Source organism: Vicugna pacos, chromosome 4 (genome assembly GCF_048564905.1).
Source record: "Vicugna pacos chromosome 4, VicPac4, whole genome shotgun sequence".
Classification (NCBI taxonomy): Eukaryota; Metazoa; Chordata; class Mammalia; order Artiodactyla; family Camelidae; genus Vicugna; species Vicugna pacos.
The window spans coordinates 78,142,748-78,168,860 of NC_132990.1; the positions used below are offsets into that span (position 1 = coordinate 78,142,748).

At 62.3% G+C, this 26,113-nt stretch overlaps 1 protein-coding gene across 5 annotated transcripts in view; it reads right to left on the reverse strand.

Moving 5' to 3' along the window:
• Window positions 1-703: 703 nt before the first annotated feature.
• Window positions 704-26,113, reverse strand: part of SARDH (sarcosine dehydrogenase) — a 65,728-nt gene continuing 40,318 nt past the window's right edge. For 4 of the 5 annotated variants that reach the window (XM_072960493.1, XM_072960492.1, XM_072960494.1 and 1 more), the window contains 5 exons: window positions 22,997-23,090; window positions 9,889-10,051; window positions 9,158-9,326; window positions 7,188-7,323; window positions 704-4,913 (listed from right to left, as the gene is read on the reverse strand). In XM_072960493.1, the coding sequence (XP_072816594.1) occupies window positions 4,788-4,913; window positions 7,188-7,323; window positions 9,158-9,326; window positions 9,889-10,051; window positions 22,997-23,090 (688 nt within the window). In that variant the 3' untranslated portion in view covers window positions 704-4,787. Of the gene's footprint in view, window positions 4,914-7,187; window positions 7,324-9,157; window positions 9,327-9,888; window positions 10,052-20,378; window positions 22,253-22,996; window positions 23,091-26,113 lie in introns of those variants that run through there. The other variant, XM_072960496.1, reaches the window with a different exon arrangement.

Here is a 26,113-nt window from a genome sequence, read left to right on the forward strand (position 1 = left end):
AGAGTGAGCAGGGAGCCGGGAAGTGACCCCGCAGCTGTCTGACCGTCAAGCCTGGGCTCTCATCCCTGTTTCCTTACTTCGGAAACAGGCACTGTCCCCGGTCCTCACAGGGGCTAAGCAAGGACAGCTGGAGGAATGCTTTATTACCTGAAAACCAGCGGCCGGGTCCAGGCTCACGCACCTTCTGAAGGACCCGGGCGGTGGAGAAAGTGTGGGCGTGGGGGTCCAGCAGCCTGGGTGTCCGTTCCTCCCTCTGCCATGTGGCCCTGGCCAATTTGCTTTCCTTCTCTGGGCCTCCATCTCCCCCTCGCCCACTGAGGAGAAGGTCCCCCAGCCTCCTGGGGGCGACGGCTGACAGGGTGACGTGACCTGTCAGCTGGAAGCACCCGGCGGCCCAGGCGGAGGCGTGCCCGTGCAGACTCAGTGTGGAGAGGGCCTGGCGGTGGGGTGGGAGTGTCCGGGCTGTGGGCTCCGGCTGGAGCAGGTGTGTCCTTCAGGCCTGGACTGCCCTGTGGTCACCAGGCTCAGTGGCTGTTTAAGCTTAATTTTGAATGAATTGAGATGATGTAAACTAAAACGTTTGGGTTCTCGGTCACATCGGCCACATTTCAACCGCTCAACAGCCACATGGGACCATGGATACTGGGTGCACAGCCCAGACACAGAATTCCCATCATGCAGAAACTGGGCCGCGCCGCGCCACGGCTGGGGCCCAGCTGCACAGGGTGGGAGCCACCTGTACCCTCACAGCTGAGCCTCTCCTGACGGGCCCAGGGGCCCAGCTCTGGCTAGCTCTGGACAGAGCTGCTGGACACCACAGGGGTGTGGAGGTTGTCCGCGGGGGCATTTTGGGCAGGACCAGTCTCTGAGGCTAAGGATGGTCCCTCCTGCTGTGAAAGGTACAGCCTCCTTGGCCCCAACACAAAGCGTCAGCAGCACCCCGCATTGTGACCGCCAGAAACAACCCCACAGGCTGCCAAAGGTCCAGTGGGGACAGGCTCAGGTCGGAGATGCTTTGAGTCCCCCAGCTGTCGAAGGCGCTCACTCCCCGGCCCCGCCCGCTCATCCTCTGGTGCAGATGGAGGAACTGAGCCCAGGGGCTGCTGGGGGCACTCACTTTTCTCTGCTCCACTGCAGCGAAAAACAGTGTCATTATTGCCAAGCACCCGTTTGGTCCCCTTCCGGCCCTTCCACAATGCGCTGAAAAAGCGAACGGTCTCTCTCGGACACACACGGTTCTATTTTATGCTGTCTCTCGAGTCTCCCTGCCCCCCTTGCCCCCCCCCACGCACATGCTCCATGTTTCCCTGCATTCTCAGGAGGCTCTTGGATGGAAGGCAGCCCACTGTGTCCCACAAACCCCAGGCCAGAAACTTCTGTTTCTGTGGCAGATTCCTAAGAGGGACCTGGGAGCCTTCAGGGGAAGATCCTAGGCTGGAACCCTCTGTGCTGACGTCATGGGCCCAGGAGGTGCTCGCCCCTGTGTGGGGACCTGTGTCCTCTGTCCCCTCCCCAGTCAGAAGCCAAGGCTTTGCCCTGGACTTGGGTGCTGCGCTGTCCTCATCGCAGGCGCCTGCTTTTCTGGAGGCGAGAGGAGGTGGAGGGGAGAGGCGGAGAGAGGAGGCAGTTATTTAGGGCCCACGGAGGCAGTTGCTAGGAGACGCCTGGAGCGCCCGTGGGGGAGGAGCGGCCCAGGGAGCCGGGTGGGGGCAGCCGAGGGGCGTCACCCCCAGGCCGGCCTGGCCCGCTAATCCCTAAGGCTGGTGCTCGGGGGTAGCCTGCCGGCAGCCGGGGCCTTCGGCAATGAGGCTTTGAACTGGGGAAACAGAAGAACAAAGCTGAGACAGAACGAAGGCAGGACGGGAACCCGCTCACGCTGGGAGTGTTCTGAGGCCTCCCAGCTCTGCCACAAGGTCCCTGGTCACCGTCCCAGGTGCAGGCCCCCTGGCGACAGCTCTGTGGCCGTGCTCTGCCAGGCCCTTCCGGGCCACGGCCCCTGCTCCTCCCCATGGCCCAAAGGATGCCCTGTCGCCCCCTGCTCAGGCACTGGGAGAGGACCCTCAGGGGAGTGGGGGCCATGCCAGGGCCCAGGGCTGCTGCCTGCTGGGCCCTCCAGGCTCACCTCTGTGTGCCCCCGAGCCAGATGGGTCTGCAACTGCCTCTCCAACAGTGACATGGGTAAGACCGAGCTGGCCGCCCTAGGGAAGCCCTCTGGCCTCTCTGTGCACAGTTCAGGGGTGGGGTAAGCACAAAGGCCTTATCCAGGCTGAGTGGTGCTTCTGTGGGGGCAGGGAGGGTCCTCGGCAGGCAGACGCTCCACTGGAAGTGTCCCCAAGAGTGAAGCAGCCCGAGTGCCCCTTCTCCTCTTTGTGGATGGGGTGGCTGAAGCCCCAGTGAGTAAGACACTGCCAGGTCATGTGGCAGGTCAGGCCCACCCCAGGACCTTAGCACGTGACGGGCTCGCTGTCCACCATCACTTAACTCTTAGCGTCTCTCTGCCAAGTGATTTTGTCACCACTCTTACCAGCTATTCTGGAGGGAGGTGGGCCCCATGCCAGCTCCGTGAGTGTGTGGCATCTGGGAATTGAGGGAGCTGAGAGTCAGCTGGGGATTCCACTGCCAGGGCCCTTGGTCTTCACTGGGGAGAGGGGCACCTCGTCCCTGCCGGCTAGGCTCCACCCCACCTACCACGCAAAGCCCAGGGCCTGGGTGCCAGCGGCTCTGATGCAAATGCCTCGCTGGTTGTAGGGACATGGGGCCCACGTGGTCCCTGAGAGCTGCTCAGGCTGACAGACAGGAGGTAGCGAGAGGGCTGGACAAGAAGGGCCTGCTCCCCCTCCCCGACCCCCCTGCAGAAGGCTCAGCTCCAGGGACTGCTAGAGCCACACGCAGGCTGAGTCTCAGAGCCCAGGGAGCGGGGGAGGCCCTTCTCCCCTGTCTGGGTGTCCAGCCCAGCTTGGCCCAGCTTGCCCAGAATTCCCACAGGCAGTATTCAGAGCCACGTGAGGGTCAGGGTGCTCATTCTGTCCAGAAAACTTTCCAAAATAGATGCAGCAGGTGTGTCCGGATCAGGGTAAGGACGGGCCCACCTGCGGTCACTGGCTCAAGGGGAGGGTGACGTGGCTCAGCTCTAAGCGACCAGGCTGTGGCCCGGACCTCCCTGCAGCTGCAGGTGAAGCAGGCGAGACGGGGGCCGTGGGGGCGGACAGCTCATGAGCACCAAGCTCACGTCGGTGACCCAGTGCCCTTTCCAGGAAGGCCAGGGTCAGCTCCCCAGCAGAGGAACAAAAGCAAATAGGGGAATGAGCGTGGACGTTTCTGTTTCTGAGCTCAGCCCCCAGGATGGAGTCGGGTGGAACCTGAGTCCGACCCCGCCTCGTCCTGTGCCTCCCACAAGAATGGCGGTGGACTGGACATGTGCACGGACCAGGGGAAGCAGGCCAGGCCACCTGGGGAGCCGGCTGCCCTCCCCTCCTGGGCCTCATGGGTCCCCCTCGGCACCTCCCAGGCCCTCCCATGCAGGACCCAGGCCCGCCCGTCAGCAGGGCCCTGCAGGCATTCCTCTGCCCGAGGAGGCGAAAGACAGGCCCCTACCCCCCAGCTCGTGGTCTGGCGAGGGGCCCAAATGAACTTTCCAAAGCCCAGCGGAAGCCCAGACGACCTCCCGTGGCCTTGGCGTTATCAGCCTGGCCTGTTCTGGCCCCGTCCACAGTGGGGCTGCGCGGTTGGGGCATCTCAGAGCAGCCCGGGCCCGCCGGGGATCACCCGCGCTCCAGTTACCACAGGGCTTCCTTCGGGCGACTGGGTGTCTGCCGCCGCTGCTCCCCACTGGGCACGGCCATGCGGGGCAGCTTTGCTGGGGCTGCCTGGGCCCTGGGCCGGGCACCATCCCCGGCAGGGAGGCAGGGCTCCTCCCGATGCACAGATGAGAGCCCGGAGGCCCCGAGAAGGGGGCGGGGAGCCCCCAAGGCCCTCCGTGGGTCCCTCCCCGGGGCCGCGGGAGAGCGGGGAGACGAGGACCGGAGCCGTGCCCTGGCCAGGAGGATCACGCCGCTTCTTACCCAGCAGCCTGCTCCCTCTCCAGACCCAGCGAGCGGGGGCTCCGGGGAGGCCAGGGCAGGAGAGGGAGCTTCTGCCCAGGCGAGGGCAGGGCCCACCTGAGAGCCCCCTCCCTCCGCCCGCGCTGATCTCAGGCTGGGAACACTCAGGGGGCTTTCCCGTGTGAAGAGCTGCGGTGTCAGGCAGGAAGGGCTGCTTTCTGGGTTCCCAGCCCCTCCCAGCATCTGGGAAGCAGATCATCCCGCCAGCCTGGGCTGCGGGCGCCGCGCTCTCCGCTGCCCCTGCTGCGCCCCGGCAGACAGTGCTAGTCAATCCCCACGCGGCCCCCACTGCAGACACACCCCGCTGCTCGGGAGCGGGACACGGCGGGAAGTCCCGCGCCTCCTTGCTCTGACTCCTGGTGTTTACTAAGCACCTTCCCAGAAGCGCGTGCGGCTACATGCGTGGTCCCGAGCCCAAGGCATCCGAGCTGGTTTGGGGTGGGGTGGACTGCGACCGCCCTCTGGTCAGTGACCACAGAAGGGGCCTTCTGGGTCCTCTTCCCACCCTCCTTGTCTGCATCTGTTGGGGGGTGGTTAGCAGGCCTCAACTGAGGGCAGGGGGACCCAGATTCTGGTCCAGGTCCTGGGGCCCAGGGCGGCGCGGGCCTGTGGGGGTGGATCGCATGGGACGGGGTGGCAGGACGCTGGCCCCCTGATCAGCCGAGGCTCTGCCCGGTGGCCGGCCTGTCAGTAGATCCCCTTCACTCTCCTGTTGTCGGGGTCGAAGGGAGACTTCAGGTGAGCCTGGGCAGGGTAGGTCACCCCCATCCTCTCCAGGGCGTAGTCCCCACTCTTCACGAAGTCCAGCGAGACCTGATTGCAGAAGAAGAGGGCCATGGGCCACCCGCCACCCGCTGACGCTGAGCTCACACGGCCTGCCTCTGGGGACGGGGATGGGCAAGCCCCAGGGCCTTTTCTGAACAGAACACCTGCCCTGAGTGGGTACATGCCGTGCCCCCCGTGTCCCTGAACTGGGGTCCTGCGAGCCAAGGTCTGGCAGCCGGTGGGGCTTCTCCCACAGGGTGGCACACCTCCACCCATAACTGCAGATTCGTGGGAAACAGTGGGGACCGGGAACGTAAGCACGCCCTGGGCACACGGCAACAGTGGGCAGAGACCACAGGTCGGCCCCACCCAGGGGTCCCGTTCTCCCGATGCAGCGACTACACCCAGGGCCCCGCCTCAAGGAGGGAGCCCCCAGAGCACCCTCTGGGAGTTAGAGAACCCTCTGTCGGCAACTCAGGATGGGATGGAAAAAAGAAAGCCAAACCTGGGAGGCTTTCCATGTGACTGCAGCGACGGAGTAAGTGGCTTCCAGCCCAGGCTCAGTGCTCCACACCGCCCGCCCCGCGCCGCCCCCCCGCGCCCGGAGGCAGGAAGCAGAGCCCACCGGTGCCTTCAGACAGCCCAGCGTGGCAGCCCAGAGCTGGCACTTGGCCCTCACTACTAAACACCCCAGAGGCCCCAGATCCTGCTCCCATCCCCAGAGCCTTTCTTTCAAGGGGCAGTCTTCCCGGCCTACGGAGAGGCTGGGTTATCCAGTAAGTGTTTAACCACCAGCTCTCACGGGAGGCGGCGGGGAGTGGGTGCTGGGCGAGTCCCGATTGTATTGTTTGCCTGTGTGCCCATTTCCATGGTGTGAGCACTCGGAACATCCCTGATGGTGGACGTGGGAGCAGACACAGTCCCTCTCCCCAGCCAGCCCGGGCGACCCTGGCCTGCACTGGTCAAACCTAAGTTCTGGGCCACCTGTCCGCACAGCGTGCAAGTGCTCCCTCCCCAGTCACAGTAAGCACGAACCCATCCTGGCCACGCAGAAAAGCAAGTAACATTGCACCCACTCTCCGACAGAGCTTCAGCTGGGACACAGGGCTCTGCATCCGGGGTGTCAGAGAAGGTTCTTTGTCACAGCCAGATGTCACCACCAGCCATGGCAACCCCTTCATCACACTTATTAAGTCCCCACTCAGAGCAGAGATCTGGACAACTGCCCCGTGGGGCAGGTAGGAATCTATCCCCATTTTACAGATGAGGAAACTGAGGCTCAAAGAGACACCTTCATGCAAGGTCACCAGGCCAGTCAAGAGCAGAGTCCCTAGGCTGAGCCTGTGCCCCGAGCCTCCCAGTCCATGTGGGATGCAGCCTCCCCCTGCAGCATGCAGCCTGGCCGGAGGTCTGGGATGGGCTCCCTTCCCCCCTGGGTCCACACATCAGGCCCGGCCTATCCCCTGCACCTCCGCCAGGGCTGTCCTACTCCCTCCTGCCTGCCTCATCCTCCCTACTTCTCTCCAGTGCGTCCTCTGGTCTGAAGTTGGTGGGGGGCGGGGGAGCTGCAGCCCTGAGACCGTCAGAGGCTGAGGCTGGACGGCTCCAGAGCCAGGCCCAGCGGGGCAGGCATCCTGGGCCTGCCGGTCCGAGCCTCTGGTGGCCTGCTTCTGAGCTGGCACGGGGCTGGGGGCAGACTCCACAGAAGCAAGGTGCTGGTAACGACAGTGAGCCCCTCAACATCACACCACCCAGCCCACCACGGGGTGCCCTCGTGACCAGCTCGCCTGGCATGGGCTCCACACAGCTCCCGGGGCTCAGAGCCCAGGAGGCCCTCAAGGGCCCTTCTCAGCCCTCCCTGCCCTGCCAGTGTGGAGGGAGGCATCTGTGTTCGGTGGGGGATTATTTGGATTTATAAATGGTCACTTGGGCAAAATGTTTAGATTTTCTCCACGCAGAACATGCTGCCCCTTCTGTCTCACTGCCAAGTTCCCAAAACTTGTCTGTGTGCACGTGTTGTGTGCACGTCTGTATGCACGTGCATGTACCCTGATATATGCACACACAGCTATTTCCATGAACATGGGGTCTCCAACTCCAGGGAGCACAGAGTGTCAGGCCCGGCCCAGAGTCTCCTTCTGACCAGGAGAAGCCTAGAGCTCCCAAAGTCAGAAAGAAAACCCAGAAACCGCCGCTGACTCCTCCTGGAGACACAGCGCCATCCGTCAGTCACATCTCTGGGCTCCCCCCACGCCCAGCACACCCAGGCCCTGGTGTGGAGCCGGAGAGGACCCCGGGGCAGGGCTGGGGAGCGGGACTCACCGGCCCACCGCTGGGGTCCCGGATGTAGCCGTAGGCCAGGGTCTTGCCGATGGTGAACCCGAAGTCGGCCCTCCGGACGTGGCCCACCACCTGGCCATCCCTCCAGATGGCCTCCAGGCCAAACATGGGCACTTTCCTGAAAGAAGCAACAGACGGCTGGGGCCCCAGAGCCGCCCCCACCCAAGGGGAACACCTGCGCTTCGGGCTGGCCGAGGAGAAAGGCACCGCGCCCTGGACCACGGGCTCCACCCTGCAGGGCTGCTCTGCCAGGAGCCTGGGGATGCAGGCGAGTAACAGAGCAGAGAGCACCGGAGCCAGGCCCCACGGAGCTGGAAGACGCCCACCCGAGACGTCTGCACAGTCCAAAACGCTGTCTCACGGCTCGTTTCACTCTGTTCGGCTTTTCTTTTCTGACGGCCTGCTGCATAATTTATTAAAAGTGCTTTTCTTTACTACACGCAAGGTGTCGATGCTTGCTGTAAAAATATTAAAAATTCAAAATAGAAAACAAAGAAAAGACTAAACTACAATCACCGAACTGGGAGTCCTGGCAGACTTGCCCTCCTGAGCACCACGCGGGGGACTGCTGGGCCCCCCAGGGGCTGTGACGGGGCCGTGCCCAGCGGGGAGTGGCGCACGGCCGGGCTGGCTGCGGTGACTGGCTCTGTGTGAATCCCACACTGGGGGAAGGAGTCTGGACAAAGTGTCAGGTGCCTCCTGGTTCAGTGACCTGGAGTGAGACGGTCTGGGCACCCCTGGTCCAGCAGATGAGGGTGGGATGGAAGCTTTTGTAAACAAATTTTTGTATCCTTCGGTCTCGCCCCAGTCCCGCTAGAGTGCTGTCTCCATGCGAGGAAACAGCCCCAGGGAGGCCCCCTGCGGGGCCCAGGGCCCCAGAGCAGGGCAGCGGGATTCTCTGTGATTCCCCAGCCGGTGTCCTGGCCGGGTCTCTCCTGGGTCTGGGGAGGGTTCTGCAGCTCTGCAGGGAACACCTGACAGGGGAGCTGGCTGTGGCCCGGGCCATCCGAGGCTGCAGGTGCTTCCTGGAGGGCCAGGCGGCAGAAGGGCTCCGAGGATCCCTGCTCGGTCTGCACCCCAAACCAGAGCTGAGCTGCTCCCCGGGAGACGGCCAAGCAGCCAGGCGGCGCAGCAGCCTGACAGGGCCGGGGAGTGGCCATGGGCGGCGACCAACCCCAGCCCTGCTCTCTCTCTGCCGGCCCCCCAAGTCCCTCGCAACACTTCCTTGGAAGGCTCCAAACTGGGGAGAAGTGGCACCATTTGTGGCTGGCTGTCAGCTCCAAATCAACAAAGCTCGGGGACGCCCGCCACCCTGGAGACGGCTGCTACTCAGACTGCAGCTCACACCGTCTACATCCTCTGGCGCCGTGGTGGCTCGGCCCGGTGGGATCCAGGCACCCGGGGGACACCGTGGGCTTGGCCCCGAGGACATAACAGTGCTGTGCTCAAAGCCGCCCTCAGCTGGGAGGGAGGGCATCAGGCCCGCACGTGGGGCTCTCCTGCCACCTCTGCCACGTGCCTGGGCCCCCGTGGTCTCCATCTATAAGTGGGGCTGGTGGCCTCAGCCTGGCCTCCCTCCAGGGCTGTGGGGACGCTCTAACCGGCAGGGAGCTGGCTGGGCCTGGCAGCACCTTTCTCTCTTAACATCTGCATGTGAGGAGGGCTGCCCTCCCCGCCCCTTACTGACCCGCGCCAGACCCTGACCCGGTTTCATACCCTGCCTGGCCCTGGAGGGATCTGGGCCTGCAGCTTCAGCTCTGGAGCCAGGCCTGGCTTGGCCCTGCTCCACCTCTCGGGCCGCAGTCTCCTCCTCTGTTACGGGCCTGTGGTGTGAGTTCCGGGAGGGGGTGCCCGGCCCGGGTGGAGTCCCACCAGGCTTCAGAGGAGGAGCCCAGAAGCGCCTGCTTTGACTGCAGCGGTCACTCCCGGACGGACCCGGGCCCGGTACTCACTCGTCCACGGTGAAGCACACCAGACGCCGGCGGAGGCCCTCGGCCTGCTGCCTCTCCAGGGCCTCGCGCCCCAGGAAGGGGACGGCGGACTTCAGCTTGCAGGTGAAGGCCAAGCCCGCCTGCAGGGGACTGTCGTCGGGCCGCAGGTCAGCGTGCCAGTGTCGGTACCCTGGGACAGTGGGGAGACCACAGGGTCACTGCCCAGAAGAGGCAGGGGACAAGCCCCTTGGAGACACATGTGGACACCCCCCAACCCACCTCCCCACCCTAGAACCTCAGCGACTTGGGCAACCCGGGACGGGGTCCTCCCGGACTGCAGGAAGTCCCTTGGGTGAGCGCCCTGGGCCAGCCCGCGCCCATCAGCATCGCACGTCTGTGCTGTCAGGTCGGGGGAACTGAGGAGGGCTTGTTAAGGGCCGGGCAGCACTGAGGGCCCCTACTCTGATGCTCCTCACTTCTCTCCAGGAAACGACCTTCGGTGCTAAATCCAAATCCTGCTCTGGCCCCACCTGGCTGGGCAGAGCCCCGCCCCAGCTGCCAGTGTCAGAGATCCCAGCACCATCCCTGGGCCTGCGTGGAGGCCCAGCTCATGGGCAGTGAAGGGGGTCTGGGGAAACTGCCAAAGTCGGGGGGGACGGGAAAACAGCGGGCAAGGAGGCACAGGGGATGGATGTGGGAGGTAGCGGCCCCTCTGCCTCCAGCCCGCCGTACCGCCCAGACCCTGCACACACCCTTCTCGATGCTCAGGGAGTCGATGGCCCGGTACCCGGCGTTGACGAGGCCGTGCTTGGCCCCCGCTGCCATCACAGCCTGGTACACGGGCAGGCAGGATGGCCTCGGGACGTGCAGCTCCCAGCCCAGCTCCCCCACGAAGGACAGCCTCATGGCCCGGACCTGGGAGGACAAGCCGTGGTTCAGACACGAACTGAGGTCAGACCATCGGATCGAGGCCTGGCTGCCACTTACTGGGGGACACTTCCTACCGGCACGATTATTAGCTGGCTCTGGGCCCAGGCCAGTGGCCACCAAGAAACGGGCTCTCCCAAGGAGAGTGCTCAGGAGCGCTCTGGACAAGAGGAAGGGGTGCAGGTGCTGAGAGTGGGAGGAAGTGCACACGTGGTTCCCAGGCCTCAGACCTCCTAAGTGACCCCGTAGCCGAGGACCGCAAAGCAGGGGGTTTAAGAAGTGTGCTCTCTCCCAGTTCTGGAGGCCCGAAGTCCGAAGTCAAGGTGTCACGGGACCTTGCTCCATCTGTGGCTGTAGGGGAGGGTCTCTCCCGCCTCTTCCAGCTCCTGGAGGCCACCCTCCTCTGTGTCCACGTCTCTCTCATCAGGATACTTCCCATTGGATTGATACGCCACCCCGACCCAGGATGAGCTCATCTCGAGATCCTGGCCTTAACCACATCCGCAAAGACCTTGTCTCCCAGGTCCACTCACAGGGCCGGGTGGGGACGAGGAGACCTTCCCCTATTCAATCACTGCAGGGACCTTGGGATGGGCTCTGCGCCTCCCTTTGGCCTCAGTCTCCTTGTCTAGGAACGGGGGCAGGAGCCCGGCTTTGTCTTAGGAGACTCTGGGGTGGGGAGTCAGCACCACAGCTCACTAGTCGCCAGGGCTGCACTTGGCAGGTTCGAGAAGGGAGCAGCCGGGCATCGGGCGTGTGCTCTGATCGCCCCGAGCCTGGTGGGCCTCGGCCGGCCGGCCAAGTGCTGGGATCTGAAGACAGACACAGCCTCTGCCCCCCAGGTCTCGAGTCTTAGAAGGACTTGGCCAAAGCTCAAGTCAGCTGCGCGGCAACCACACCCCGCTGGGCACGCGAAGGGGAGGAAGGAGCGCGCCGGGAGGGACCGGGCGGGAGTCTTGAGCGAGTCTGCCGCTGCAGACGGGCCTTCCAGGCAGGGGGAAGGGCAGGTGCGAAGGCACAGAGCTGGGGCAGGTGTGGGGGGTGGGGGCGGGGGAACAGGGGAGAGAGGCAGCAGGTGGGGCTGGAGGGGCTTTGTGTCGACTGTGGATATTTGACCGTGAAAGTCACTGCCCAGAGCTGGGTCCCACAGGCCAGGAGAGGGACCACGGGCCCCACAGCCCCACGGAAGTGACCTGCTGCTTCTGGAGTGTCCTCAGGCTAAGTTCCTTATGTACACTGCTTCATCCAACCCCTCCTCGGTGGTGGGGACCGCTATAAAAACATCCAGGGGTCGACGCAGGAACAGAGCTCTGGAGACGCCCCGCCCGGCCTGAGCACACGCGGCTCTGACGTGGGCAGCTGGCCCCGGGGCGCGTGTGCCCCTCACACCGGTGTCCGGGGCCAGGAGCCACAGGGAGGCACGAGCGGCGTGGGCGACGCCTGGCCCGCTGGCATGACTTCCCTGCACAGTGGTCTGGCGGCATGTCACTCACCCCAGCAACCGGCCTTCGGGCAAGTCCTTGGACCCACGGTGTCCCCTGCGTGAGGCCCAGGCGCTCAGCCCGGGGACCGTCCAGCTCACCAAAGGGACAGGGGACTGCAGCAAGTCAGAGCTCACGGAGACGGACAAGCGGAGCCCATTACTGCTCGGAGCCGAAAGGGCTGCCCCGAGCGTCTCCCACCGGGATACTATCTGGGCCGAAGGAGCGCGGGAGCCGCTCTCCCGTCCACGGACCCAGCTCCTTGTAAATCTGACACTTTAATCTCATTACTGCTGCGGGGCTGGATCCTGCAAGCTTTTGAAACAGCAGAAATGTGCTCCGAGTTGACATTTGCCCGGCCTCTCAAAAAACTCAAAATTGACACAGAAAGCGTACTACTGACAGTGCCCTGCTTCCCTGGCGCCAGCCCCAGGCCCTGACACAGCTGCCTTGGCAGCGGGGTCTGACGTTAGGCAGCCCACAGAGGAGCGGGGGCTCAAAGCCAATCTCCTTTTGAACAGGGAAAAGTCATTTTGAAAGCTCACCCATTAACGGCCCAGGACTGCGGGTCTTGTCAGACACACGCCCCCGTTCAGTCGGGCCTTTTGGTGAGTTCACGGTGGGATGGAGCTGCCCCAGGCCCCTGCCCGGCTCCCAGGAGCCCAGCGAGGCCGGGAGGCCGCTGGTCCCCTCTCCCACGTACCCCCGTGCGCAGGCCCGGCACACACAGGGGCTGAGCAGACCTCCCGGATAAAGCAAGGAAGCAGGTGCGGGTGGACGGACCTCTGCTTCCCAGCAAAGTTGGGGGAGAGTTTGGGGATTTCTAGGTGCCTTTCTAAGTTGCCGGCACCACTGGTTCTCTAGACATCCTGCGTTTTCCTCCACTGAAGGAGGCGCTGGGAGAGCCCTCGTTTCTTCTGAAAGGACACGTACTAAGGAAAAAGGCCAGGAATGAGGACGTCTGAACACGGGCCTGGGGTCACCCAGACCTACAGGGTCGGCCCTCCCAGCCTCAGTGCTCCCGCCTGGTGAACGGGCCGAGGCCGGTGCTTGTGAGCGTCGGGTTCATGGGAAGCTGGTGCCTGGTACACAGTCACCTGCCAGGAAATGGGGGCTTGGATAGACTCTCAAAAGCCCCAAATGGAGGCCAAGCCCCTGCAAAACACAGCCCCGCGTTGCTATGGGAACCACAAGAATCGGATGGAGTCACAGGATCGCGGAAACCCGTCAGGAAGGACCTTAAACCAGGTTTTGTTTAAAGTCTTTTCTGACCCCAAAGACTCCCCCCATCCTGTTAGAACGAATAAAGTCAGCGAGGTTGCCGGAAACAAAGTCCACACACAGAAACTCAGCTACGTCTCTACACTCTAACAATGAGCAGTCTGAGAAGGAAATTAGAAAAAAATGCCATTTACAATCACATCAGAAAGAACAAAATACTTAGGAATAAAGCTAACCTGGGAGGTGACAGACTCACACGCTGAGAACCACAAACCCTGCTGACGGAGGTCAAAGACGCAAGCAACGGAGACATCCCGTGTTCCTGGCCTGGAAGACCTAGTATCGCCAAGGCATCAACAGGACCCAAGCAATCTGCAGACCCAGCACAGCCCCTGTCAAAACCCAACGGCATTTTTGGCAGAAATAAAAAAATCCATCTTAACAGTCACACAGCATCTCAAGGAACCCCCATTAGCCGGATAATCTCAGAGAAGAACAAGGCTGGAGGACTCACACTTTCCGATATTACGAAGCTACCATAATCAAAACAGTGTGGCAGACGAACTAATAGAAAAGAAAAGAGATTCCAGAGGCACACCCTCACGTAAGTGGCCCAGGGAGGTTCGGCGAGGGAGCCACGAGTGTCCCGGGGGGTTGGACGGTCTCCTCAACAGCCAGCGATGGGCACGCTGGGCCTCACCTGACACCACGTGCAAACACTAACTCGAAACGGACCGAGACTGTGTAACCCCCAGGAGAGAACATGGAGGAGAGCCCGGGACACTGGACTTGGCGATGATTTCTCGAGGGTGACACCGGAGGTACAGGCCACAAGAAGCAAAAGCAGCCAAGGGGGACCAGGGCGAACGTAAAGCCCGGTGTGCATCGAGGGCACAGCCGGCAGGAAGGCTACCCAGGGAGCGGGAGGAACGCTTGCGAATCACAGATCTGACAAAGGGTTCACACCTGGAATATACAAAGAACGCTGCCACTCGACAGAAGCAAGACAACCTGGTGAAGAAATGAACTGAGCGTGACTGAAGCACTGCGCTGCACACCAGCAGCTGACGCTACACTGTACACTGACCGTACTTCGAAACATAAACGTATGTACAAAAAAGAGAAATGAATCAAGGACTTGAAGGGACAGCTCCCCAGAGATAACACACACATGGCGAACAAGCACATGAAAAGATGCTCAACACCACTGATCATCCGAGGAAAGCCAGTCAAAACCACCAGGAGACATGAGCTCGTAGCCATTAGCGCGGCTACTACTTTTTTTAAAAAGCAGAAAATAATCAGTGTTGGCGAGAATGTGAAGGAATGAGAACACGTGGGCACAGCTGGTGGGAATGTAAAATGGTGCAACTGTTAGGAAAAACAGTATGGTGATTCCTCGAAAAATTAAAAATAAAACTACCATATGTCCAGCAGGCCCATTTCTGGGTACGTATCCAAAAGAACTGGAGGCACCGTGTCGAGCAGAAATTTGCACACCCGTGTCCACAGCAGCATTACCGACAGCAGCCAAGAGGGAGAAGCAACCCAAGAGCCCAGCAGTGGGTGGTGGATCAGCAAAGTCTGCTCCATCCACACAACGGCGTGTTACCCAGTCACTCAGGGGAAGGGACTCTGACACCTGCTACAACGTGGCTGAACACCGAGGACACAAGGCAGAGTGGAGCACGCCCGTCACATAAAGACAAGCCCCGTGACTCCACTTGTACGAGGCACGGGATTCACCGGGACAGAAAGGGGAACGGCAGTCACAGAGATGGGGGAGGGGAACGGAGGTTGCTGCTCAGCGAACGCGGAGTCTCAGTTTTGCGCGATGACTGCCTGGTGCGTGTACTTGGCACTAGTGAACTTATGCTAAAAGCATGGTTAAGGTGGTCAAAACGAAACATGCTTTTCTGCACACACGGCCCCTACAGCCAGGGGCTCAGGGACTCATGCTGTCTCCATGTCCTGGGCACCAGGAGCGAAGGGGAGAGGCAGTGGCTCAAACACGGGAACACTCACAGGGAAGGAGAGGACGGGAGGCCTGGCCGGGAAGCCCCGCGTCGTGTCCACAGAAGTGGAAGAAGGAGGTTCTAGAGAAAAGAGGGGAAAGACGGTCCTTGAAAAGATTAACGGTGGAAATATTTCCAGAATGGAAGGTGGCCGGCCATGAGCCCTCGGACTGCAGAAGCACACAGAGCACAGATAAACAAAAACAAATTCCTGCCCAGAAAACGCTGGGTAAGTGTAGACGTCGGAGAGGAAGAGGGAGGGGGCAGGGAGAGAGACAGAGACAGAGAGAGGGGGGGACAGAGGTTGCCTGCAAAGCTCACTGGACTGACTCTGGACGTCTTACTGGTGACAATCGATGCTATTCGACAGAGAGTAGTACCTTGGAAGCACAGAGCTTTGAACATAAGTCAGCCTAGAAACCCACATCCCTTAAGAGCTAGGGTGAAATGCAGATTTTTCAGATAAAGACACAGAGCTTGTCAGTCAAAATTCTTCATGAAAAAACTTGTTGAGGTTGTACTTCAGCAAAAAGAGTGAGAACAGAGCACCTGGCGCCTGGTATGCACCCCCCACCTCCACCTGAGACGCAGAGCCAGGGCGAAACCAGAGCAGACCCTCAGCCAGGTGGGGGCGGCCCCAGGAGCGGGGAGACTGAGGCGGGGTTGGGGTGGCTGTGCCCCTCTGCGTCCTGTCTGGAAATGGTGCCTCGGGACCAAGCCCCCCGAGCCTGGAGCAGGCTGGGGTCTGGTGGTGCACATGCCCGGCAGCGAGCACCCTGTTACCAGCAGACAGTCAGCTCTGCCAGTAAACGGGGCCTTCTGTGGGGCAGCCACTCAGTGTGGACCCTGCTGGCGGCGGGGTGTCCTTTTCTGCTTGGCCCAGCTGGGGGGACGGCGCAGGAATCAGCAGGGTTGGCCAGGGCCCATCTTTGCAGCGGCCAGTGTGGTTCTGGCCAGCTGGCCCGGAGAGGGGGGAACTGCTCCGAATGCCGGTAGGAGCCACCTGTCAGTTGGGTCCCCGGGAGGCTCAGGCTCCTGGACTGTGGAAGGGAGACCATACAGGACCCCTGGTGAGAAGAGATCAAACCGAGGCGGGGAGGCAGCCCCGTCAGGCCCCAGACACGTGGCTGAAGGTCATCACTGCCACGTGGGTCTTCTCCATTCTGAGCTGGCTCAAGGACCCTCTCCTTTTGGAAGGTTCTGGGCTTCAGACCCCTCTGACAGGATCAGTGGCACCCGGTGGGAAGTTCTGCGGGATGCTGGACGGTCCCCAAGGCTAAGAGGGTTCTCCCCTCTGCCTGCCACCTGTTTCGTTCAGGCCACTAGGATGGCGACTGAGAGGGCCAGCAGGGCGAGGTGTGGGAGGAGACCCCCTGCCCTCAGGCTGCCCAGTGGCCCATCAGCCCTGGCTGCAGCAGGCTTAAGGCTTATCTGCCCTGTGAGGACAGGTCAGAACCCAAAACAGGAGTCACAAGACGCTCGGAGCCCGCAGCCCCGCCCACCGTGGGTGGTCAGCAGTATCTGTTGCTGCACATTGGGCCACCTGCGCCAGATGCAGGTGGCAAACCATGCAAGGTGAAGCTTCTAGCCCATGCACAGACACCCCACAGGGGCCCCGGCATGGCGCCCAGCCCTCCTGGTGCTCACACCCGACACAGGGCAGGTGAGGGCCAGCCAGCCACCACAGCAGGGGCCGCAGTGGCTGTGAGCGTGGCTTGGGTGCCGCAAGCCGGCTAGGCTTAAGCTGAGTCACAAACGCTGCATCCCTAGCAACTGACATCCCTCTGAGTCTGCACCGGCAGATCCCGGACGACGGCGTTACGTCGCTCCTGAGGCTCGTGGGCGCACTCATCAGAACTGTCACGCTAGAGCCCCGGGCGGGGTGCCTGTCACTCCACGAGGCGGGGGACGCAGCCACACGGGTTTCACAGATGAGGAACCTGGGGCTCAGGGAGGTCGAGCCACTTGCCCGAGGCCCAGTGATGTCCTAGGAGATGCTGGACATTCAGCTTTTGGGGAGGGCGGGGGCCCACCACTGCCTGCGGTGTAAATACTCCTGCCGCAGCTGACGGCAAGTTTCCAGTGATTTAACCGCCTCGCTAGTTTTCCTACAGATTCAGCCATCGGCTATCGAGAGCTGGCACGAGTGCTTTCCAACAGGCTCGGAGGCCTCACTGCGAGTAAGTCAGAGCAGGGCTTCAGCAGCTAAGGTGCTCACGCCCTGCCCTAGACTGACTCAGCTGAATATTCTGGAGGATGGAAATATGCTCAGGTCTCAGCTAAACAGATCTGGGGGCTTGGTTCCATGCCTGGTGCTTCACTGAACTTCCTGCGAGCTTCCCGTGGGGAGGACCAGGATTAGGAGGGGTGCTGGGTCCCCACCCCGGCCTGGGTCCCCAGGACATGAGGGTCCATGGCCCTCCTGTGGGACGCTCTGGCCACCCGCAGCATCAGAACAAGCGTGGAGCCGCCCTCTGGGCAAACGCCGCGGGAGGGCTTGGGCAGATGAGCCCAGAGACGGCCCACCGTGCCCAGCATGTCCAGCCGCCTCCGGTCTCATCAGCTGGTTGTGGTTTCACACGTTCCAGGGCGTCTGGTTGTGCAACAGCACCCTGACACACCAGGTGCATCCTCCAAACTCAGTCGCCCCTTAAATAAGTGAGGATCGCAGGGGCCTGGGAGGCGGGGGGTGGGCAGGGATCAGAGCACGTGCAGCCCTCTGCAGGGGCCTGGGGTCCTAAACCCACAGGAGAGGGAAGAAGCAAGTTGGCAGTAGGTTTGAAGGATCTTCATTTTTCAAACCCGCTGGACATCCCAAGACACCCTTGGTTCCACAAAGATTCTGCTATGGGGGTGTGCAATCTCTCCTAGCAGTCTGCTCCAGAAAGCCAGCGTACAGCGGTGCTGGGCATTCTGGTGAAGGTGATGGAGGTATAGTGGTAGTAAAGACAGTGGTGATGGTAGTGGGTGGTGATGATGATGTTGGTGATGGTGAAGTTGATGGTAGGGATGGTCGTGGGGATGGTGGGGACGGTGGGGGACGGTGGGGGATGGTGGGTGGAGGATGGTGGGGTGGGGGATGGTGGGGACGGTGGGGGATGGTGAGGAGTTGGGGATGATGAGGGATGGTGGGGGATGATGAGGGATGGTGGGGGATGGTGGTGACGGTGGTGGTGGGGATGGTGATTTGATACCAATCTTTCAAGAATAAGAATAAAAGGTGTGATGCTCGAACCACACTTTACAGACTTGGCCCTCTCTGAGGATCAAAAAAAGCCACAGATTCCAAGCTGCTGATAAACGCCATGGGCCACCCCTAGAAAGACCCCATCGGCACCCACAGACGACAGCAGAGGCACCCCTTGCAGAGAAAGGGCAGGGTCTTCCCTGGAGGAGCTTCCAGAATCTCTGAAGCACACTCCCCGGGGTCCCTCAGAGGCACCCAACCTCATTCCAGCCACACCCTCTCCTCACATTTTCTCGGCAAGAAGATGTCACTGCCCCCGACAGGACACCGTGAGGAGTGGCCTTGGCCACCACGTCTTTCTCGGCCACACCCCGCCCCCGGCTCTCTAGGGCCGAGGCAACTTGCACAGGTTGTGCAAGACACTCTTTAGGTGACGGTTAAAACCCAGCTGGCCAACGCAGGGCCCGGGAAGGCCCGGGCCTCCCGCCGCCGGGGCCTCTATGTGACACGTGCAGGTGGGAGACGTTCCATCCGCACGAATCGGTCCCTAACGGTGCCGTGGCAAGGATCCACGCCGTCGGGATAAGAAATTCAATTTCCTTTTGGCCCGAAATTAATTCTGAGGAGAAAGCCACTTTATCACCTTGCCTGACGATGGGCTCCCAGCCCAGCACCTGCCGCTTTCCAGAGGGGCCCCCGCTTCGGCCGAGGCTCCGGGACACTGTCTCCCCCGGGAACCGGGCCAGGCCCGCTTCCACCGGGAACCTCGCCGGCCTCGAGGCCAGCAGTGGGAGGCACGGACATCTGGTCAGCTGGCCGCCAGCGGGACGACTCCCGCCCCCTGTTCTTCCTGTAGGAATGCGAGGCTGTGGAAGCCTGGGGCTCATCCAAGCATCTCAGGATTATTGCAAAACAGGGCTCGGTTCAGCCAGGGGCGCCCACCCGCGGCTTGCTGTGAGCGTGGGTCACTGGGGCAGCGGAGGGTCCTGCTCACCCACCCTCGGGCAGGGTCTGTGGTTCTGGGCTCTGACCCGCGACGTCCCGAGCTTCGCGACCGGGAGGTCATGCCACCGACTCAGGCATACACGCTCCTGTCCCACGTCTGGGTGGCTGGCACTCCACCATCTCCCACAAAGACTTGGCCCCCGCGTCTCCCCACGTTAGTGGAGTTGTGTCAGCACAGGTTCATGTTACTTAGGAGAGTCTGAAGCTCGCCCGGGCCCAGAGAGAGCTCAGGATGTCTGGACAGACCCACAGGACAGCCCAGGAGGGGCTCTGGATACGGTCTAGACTTTGTGCTACAGATCAGGAAACTGAGGCCCAGAGAGGTGGCCCCACAAGGGGGTTGCTGGCCCCCAGCTCTGTTGAGCACTGGGGGTTCTGCTCCAAAACCCCCAGATCCTTGCTGACCTGGCTCCCACCTCCACGCCTGCCTGTGAGGCCAGCTTGGGTGGAGGCCAGGGCAGCGGTCAGCCCCAGCTCCCAGGGCAGCAGTCTGGCCGGCAGCTGACTCCCCCACCTCTCCTGCTGGCTGGTGGATGGGAAGCCTTTGTGCCCCAGGCTTGGACCATCTGGGAACTTGCGGCCTGGGCCACTGTGAGGTCAGCAAAAGCCGTAACATCAAGGAGCCAGAGCCCAGCCCGCAGGCCCTCAGCTGAAGGTGTGGTCGAGGCAGGACTCAGTTCCTCCTCCTGCAAATGTGTTCCCGGGACCCTCCTCACGCGCAGGCCAGCTCCCTGGGAGTGGCTGCCTCCCACCACCCAGGGCCTCGCCCCAACGCAGGCTGGGCTGTGGCCGCAGCCTCCTCCCCCCGGCCCCCGCACCCAGGCTGTGAGCCCGTGGAGGGCAGGGCCTGCGTCTTCCATCCCAGAGCCCCCAGCCTGGTGGGCCCCTCAGCCAACATGTCTGGAATTCTTTCTCAGGGGGCTGGGGGCTCAGCACTGGGAACAGATCCGTCAGCTTCGGATGGAGTACTGGAGCTCGGCTGGGGACCCAACCTGGCTGAATATGAGCTGAGGGGCCTGGAAAGCTCTGTGCTCCCCCCTCCCCATCCTCCCCCTGGGCTCGGCCAGCACTGGGCACGGGGAGGAGACCGGAAACACCCGATGACCGCCGCGCGGCCGGGAGGCTGGGGCCGTGTGCCTGGGACACCTCTGCCCCTGGGTTCTGGCTCTGAGAAGCGTGTCCCAGGTCAATAATCAGAGTCCTGGAAGGCCCACGTCACGGGAACCCCACCCGAGGGCGACTCCGAGGAGAAGAAATGGCCCAATCAAATGTCCTATTTACAGACTGGGGAGAGGGAGGCGCGGGCCCTCAAAGTGGTTCTCAGACAACATTTCGAAGAACAAGAAACCACCACTACAACGTCGTAAGAGAACCAAGCCGCGTGTGCAAACTGTGCGCACGAGACGGTCCTGCTTCCTGCTTAAACTTCCTAGGCAGAGATTAGGGGAGGCGGCCGGGAGGAAATACACCGTTAACCATGGCTGTCTCTCCGGTGGAATCTCCAGGGTTTGCATTTACTCGTTCTCATTTTACGAACACTCCCAGTGCTCACAGGGCCGCGCTGGTGCCCGTCCACTCTTCAGCCAGACCCTGCGCGGGGCGAGCTTTATGCGGCACCTGTGGACTCTGCTTGCCGACCCCCCAGCCCAAGCCGTGCTAGAGGCGAGGAGGGGAAGGCTCAGAGAGGTCGTGTCCAGTCCAAGGGGTCGAGATAGAGGCGAGGTCTGCACCCAGGCCCCGTGCGCGGGTGCTGGGGTTGGAAGCCGCCTTGAGCTTTCACTCACAGTCAAGTGCTTTTGACAGAAGCCGTAAGCCGGTTCCGGGGAAGGCAGTGAAGAGAAGCAGCCTGCATGGGTCCTGCACCCCCTTCCTCCGGCCCAGGCACCCCATGGCCCCCCGCAACCTTGTGCCTGTCATCCCAGGCAGGGGTTCATCCAGGAGTCTGGCCTCTGCTTCCAGCAGCCGGAGGCCCGGCCCAGCCCGGCTCCCAGGCCCCTTAGGCCAAAGTGCGGCCAGACAGCCGTGGGCCAGGCCTGGGGCGGCAGCCAGGGCCAGGAAGGGCCAGCCCCAGGGGTGGGGAGGCAGCTGGAGCCCATTGTCCAAGAACAAGTCCCAGGTGCCTCGTTGGAGCGGCCCTAGGCTGGGAGGGGAAGTGTGTCCCACCTGGTCCTCTCCCACACAGACTCCTGAACCACACACAGGCTGGGCCTTCGCCAAGCTCCCAGCTCCCCTCCCACTTCACAAGCCGGAACCCAGCCCCAGACAGGGCTGGACGCTGCACGGAGCCCACGGGGGCCGAGAGGGCCCGAGCTGCCGACAGGGCAGGCTGGGTGCCTCCGTGGCCTGGGGTGGAGCTGTGCCATTCTCTCAAAACGCACACCCTCTCTGGTCTCGGCAGGCAGCTCTGCGCCAAGGAGGCAGGAAGCAAGCTAGACAGAGACAGCCCCAGCTTCCTGCCCGCCCAGCGCAGCCTCCGGAGAGCAGAGGCAGAGCGGAGCCGCCGGCCGGCGCTCCTCGGCGCTGCCGAGGTGCTTTTACCTGGTCCTCCTGGCAGCCTCCTCCCTGATGTCATCCAAACAGTGCTTACTTGCTAGCAGGACCCAGACTCCTCCCACCTCCAGCCGCTCTGCAGGCCAGGGTTGCGCTCCCCACTGACGGCCCTTAGCACTTGCCCCCCAAAACCCCCCAGATGAACAAGAAGGAAGTAAGGGGGGGAGGTGCCCCTGAATCCGGCTGTCTGTCCAGTCACCTCCCCCTGAAGGCCGCGTCTGTTATTGGCAGGTGTTCATGTGCTTTTTATGATTCATTCTCTGCGGGGCCCCTGGGAGGTCCATCCAACCTCTCTGAGCTCCATTCGGGGTAGCATCATTCTGGGGGCTCCTACATCAGGAGCTCAGGTAGGGCCCCGCTCAGTGCATCTGGCCGTGGTGGCCACCAGCAAGACCGCACACCTGTGACCAGGGTAATCGCAGAACCTCTCTCTGGCAGCTCTGCCCCTGTGGTTTCTGGCTGTCACCTCGGGGGGGCTCCCGGCATCGCGTGGGGGCAGGCCGCGGATGGTACTCAACACCGTGCGATGCCCAGGATGGCCGCAACACACACATCCGTTCCAAAGCGCCGGCTGTGCTGAGGCTGCTGAGCCCTGGGACGGCCACATCCACGCTGCCGCGAGGATCGAGCGGGACGGGACACGTGAGTCTCGTGCTCGGAACCGTGCCTGGCGCCTCGCGAGTCCCCGCTGGCAGCGGCTGTTATTTCCCCGTCTGCTCCTCACCTCGGCCTCGGGAAGGCAAGGTGGAGATCGTGATCCTTCTTTTCCAAAAAGGACAGCGAGGCCCAGGAACAGGCTGTGCTGACCCAGAGCTGGACCCGGAACCCTGGCCCCAGGGGCACTGAGGACGCGGGGTCCGCTCGACCCTGACGCAGTCCAGTCTCAGAGGCTTCCGGCCCAGGGACCTGGCCTTTCTGGAGTGGGAGATGGGCGGGGGAGCTCCTGGCGCCCGGGGGTACACCCCAGCAGCCCCTCCCCACTCCCACAGCACGGGGGCGGGAGGGGGGGGAACACTCCAGAAAGACCAGCTGTCTCCTCAGGGGACGCGCAGGCGGCTGGAGCCGCTTAATTGCCGGCTGGCCCCACCTAGTCATCTCCACGGAGGCGCAGGAAATACCCTGATCTGGGGGGGCGTGCCCCAGGCCTCCGAAGACAGGACACTGGGCAGCTGTCCAGGTGGCCCGGCCAAGGCCACCTCCCCCGGCAGAAGCTTGGGACGGAGCCCCCCAGCATGTGCCAGGCACCCATGGGGCACAGGAGATGCCTGACTTTGACCCCTATTCCTCCTCTGAGACCCCAACAGCCAGTAGGCCGGACCATCTGGTCCTCACTTCACAGTAGGGAGCCAAGGCCCAGGGAGGGCACAGGCTCTGAAGTCCCAGCCCCGGTTTGTTCCCTGGCAGCACACTGCTGCCACCTGCAACCCACTGCTGCCACCCGCAGCCCAGGGCACAGCGGCCCGCTGGGACCTACCAGGTGCCCGGCGGCTCTCACCAGCTTGTGGGTAGAGAAAGGGAAGGCCTCATTGCTCAGATCTGCATCAAGCACTTCTTGGAGAATGGCCCGGCTGTGAGCAAGAACAGAGTCAATCAGTCAGTCAGTCAACAAACACTTGCCCAGCACTCCTGGGTGCGTGCCCTGGGCAGGGGAGGCACTGGGGATACAGCTGTGAGCAGGACAAGTCCTGTCCTCATGGGCGAGGCCAACAACACACACTACCAAAGGCACACCGAGAAGGAGATGCACCAAAAATCCAGCCAGATAAAGCACCTTCAGCGGGAACAGTGGCAGGAGCAGTCGAGCCCTGGGCAGAGACCAGACTCAGAGGTGAGCTCTCGCAGGCTCTCCTTTCTCGATGACCTAGGGCAGCTCTCGAGCCGTCTAACACCCTCCAAGCCACAGGCCCCCGAGGGCAGGGGCTGCTCCCCTCCCCTCCCCGGCCCCACCGTGCCTGGCATAGAGCCTGGTCCTCATGCTTGACAGGTTACCCGAAACCTCTCGGTGTCCATGGAAACCTTCACTTCCCGGGTGCCTCCCTTTGTCTCCCTCCAGGCCTTAGTTCACTCTTGCACCCTCCACATTCCCGCCAGATTCCCATGTCCCTGCGTGACCATTTGTTATCCTACAGGTCTTGGCTCAGCTGTCACCTCCTACAAGCAGTCCTCGCTGACTCCCTGAATCGGGGTCAGGTGCCCCTCGTCTGGGCCCTGCAGTCCTAATACGTCTCCCGCCAGGGTCCCTCTCACACTGGTTGTACTTGTCCCCCCTGACCCAGGAGCTCCCCGCCAGCAGGGCCCCTATCCTGACGTGCCTGTCACAGGCAGGGCACTCAGTCAGCAGGACCAACTGAAAACAGGCTGGCTTTGTACCGCAGGACTGGCTCCCCGTTGGCAGGAGGCAGCCTCCCCCCCATTTCTGCCTCGCAGGGGTCCCAGCAAGTGCCCAGAAATGCTTCTGACTGTAATCCCCGCCCCCACGGTGCCAGGAGCCGCCCACCCACGCCGGCCGAGCTGCCCAGGGCGCTGCAGTGTGCCAGGATCCTTATGCAACACCCTCGGCACCCACGTGGTGCTGGCCCCCAGAGAACCCATGCCCAGTTTTTAAGATGCACGTCCTCTCTGCGGCCCTGGGTGGCTGGGGCCAGGGCTGCTCCCCTGTCTTCCCTGCTGCGGGGGTAGGAAGGAGGCTGGAGCTGCCGCCCAGGGCCAGTGCGGCCTCAGCAGCGCCAGGTACCCCAGCTCCGGCAGGTCTGCTGAGCTCGGGTCGGGGTGCCAGAGGCTGTCCCTCCCCCAGGGGGCAGCAGGTGGCGCTGGAGGGCACAGGCTCCCGGTCAGAGACCAGGTTCAGCTTCAGCTCCTCGACTCACCACCGACCCCCACCGAGGCTCGGTCCCCACCCCTACTCCATGAGGACAGTTAGCCCATCTCACAGGGCCCTTGCAAAGGAGGAATCTGCTAGAAAGCACATGCCAGACACCTCGGCGCTAACACTCGTAACAGTGACCCCTGACTTCCGCCACGGGCGGCCTCTTGAGCTCAGGTAAACTAAAATAAAAAATTCTGTCTCAGCAGCCACATTTCAAGGGCTCAACGGCCACACACGGCTCTTTGGCTACCGTGCTGGACCACGCGTTATGGAATGTTTCCTGAAAGTTTCATTGCACAGCAGGTCATATAGCCTGTCCCACGGCCCAGGCACTGTGCGAAACGCTTCCCACATGACAACTCAGAAAGCCGAGCCCTCATCAGCGGTGCTGGTAACATTATTATTCGTACAAGAAACTTTGGGTTATTTTTGAAAGGAGAGGACAATTTGGAGGAGAAAGTTAAGGAATTACCGGGAAGAGGAGCGCTTGTCTCCCTGCCCTGACAGCCATCACTCGCCGCCCTCCCAGGGCAGCTTATAATGAGGCTGGGAGAGCCTGGCCTGTCCCCCTGGGGCCCACACCTTGATCTGTCTGTCTGGCGCCCCCTCTCTCCCTTGCTCACCTGCCTCCCCCAAACCAAAAATAGCCCACTCCCTTCCCAAGGTCGCCATGGCAATGAAGCTGAGGCTTCCGAGGCTGGGCCTTGATCGGAGAAGCCTGGACCGCCACCCCATCAGCCCAGTGATGAATTCACCCGGGGGGAAACGAACCCACCCCCACAGGACCGGGAGCGTCCTCCGGGCCGGGCCAGGGCGAGTGCAGTCCCTGCATCACTTCACTGCCCTCCCTCCATCTGCAGCCAGAGACCTCTGCCCCTCCCCACACGTCCCGTTCCTCTCCTCCCGTCCTTCCTCAGCACGTTCCCACCCAGCCAGCTCTCATCAAGTCCACAGGAGCCACCGAGCTGCCAGACCCGGTGGTCAGTTCTCAGTCTTCATCCCACTGGACCCACTGACCACCCAGACACAGCTCATCATGCCCTCCTCTGAATCCTCAGGGATTCAGAGGCCCCTGAGTTTCGTCACACACCTGCCGGCCTCCTACCCCCGGCGCAGCGTCAAGACCCGTTCAGGCCCAAGCCCAGTGATGCCCTCCTCTGCTCAGTCTCCTTGCCGGGGGGAGCAGCCTCTGGACCCACAGGCTCTCGCCTCTGCTGCCCTCTGAGCACCTCTCCTACAGCCCCGGCCTCACTGCTTCACCTCCTGCCACAGGGCCTTTGCATGTGCTGTTTCCGCTGCCTGAAACACTGTCCCTTCAGAGAGCTCCAAGGCTTGGTCCCTCATTTCCTCCAAAGTCCCCTTAGTAGATACTGGTTTTCATGAGAAACCTGAAGTCCAACCATGATTCCATTCATCCTTTCAGCAAGCATGTACTGCGTGCCTGCCACGTGCCTCTGGGCAAAGAGCTGCACATGCAAAGCCAGCTCCAGCTCCAGCCCAGGGCCCAGCAGGGCCCTTCTGGGGCCTGAGTCCCCGTGCTTGGGACCACAGCTCAGTAAATACTTGCAGAATGAATTAGTGAGTGAATGATCATCTGTAGACCTAGTCGTCGGAGGTACTGAGGGAGGAGAGGTGACCTCTCAGGGTAGAGCATCGTTTCCAGCCCAGGTAGCAGGTGGAGCCCCCGTGGGCTCTGCCCACTTGGAGATGGCAGACGCGCTTCCT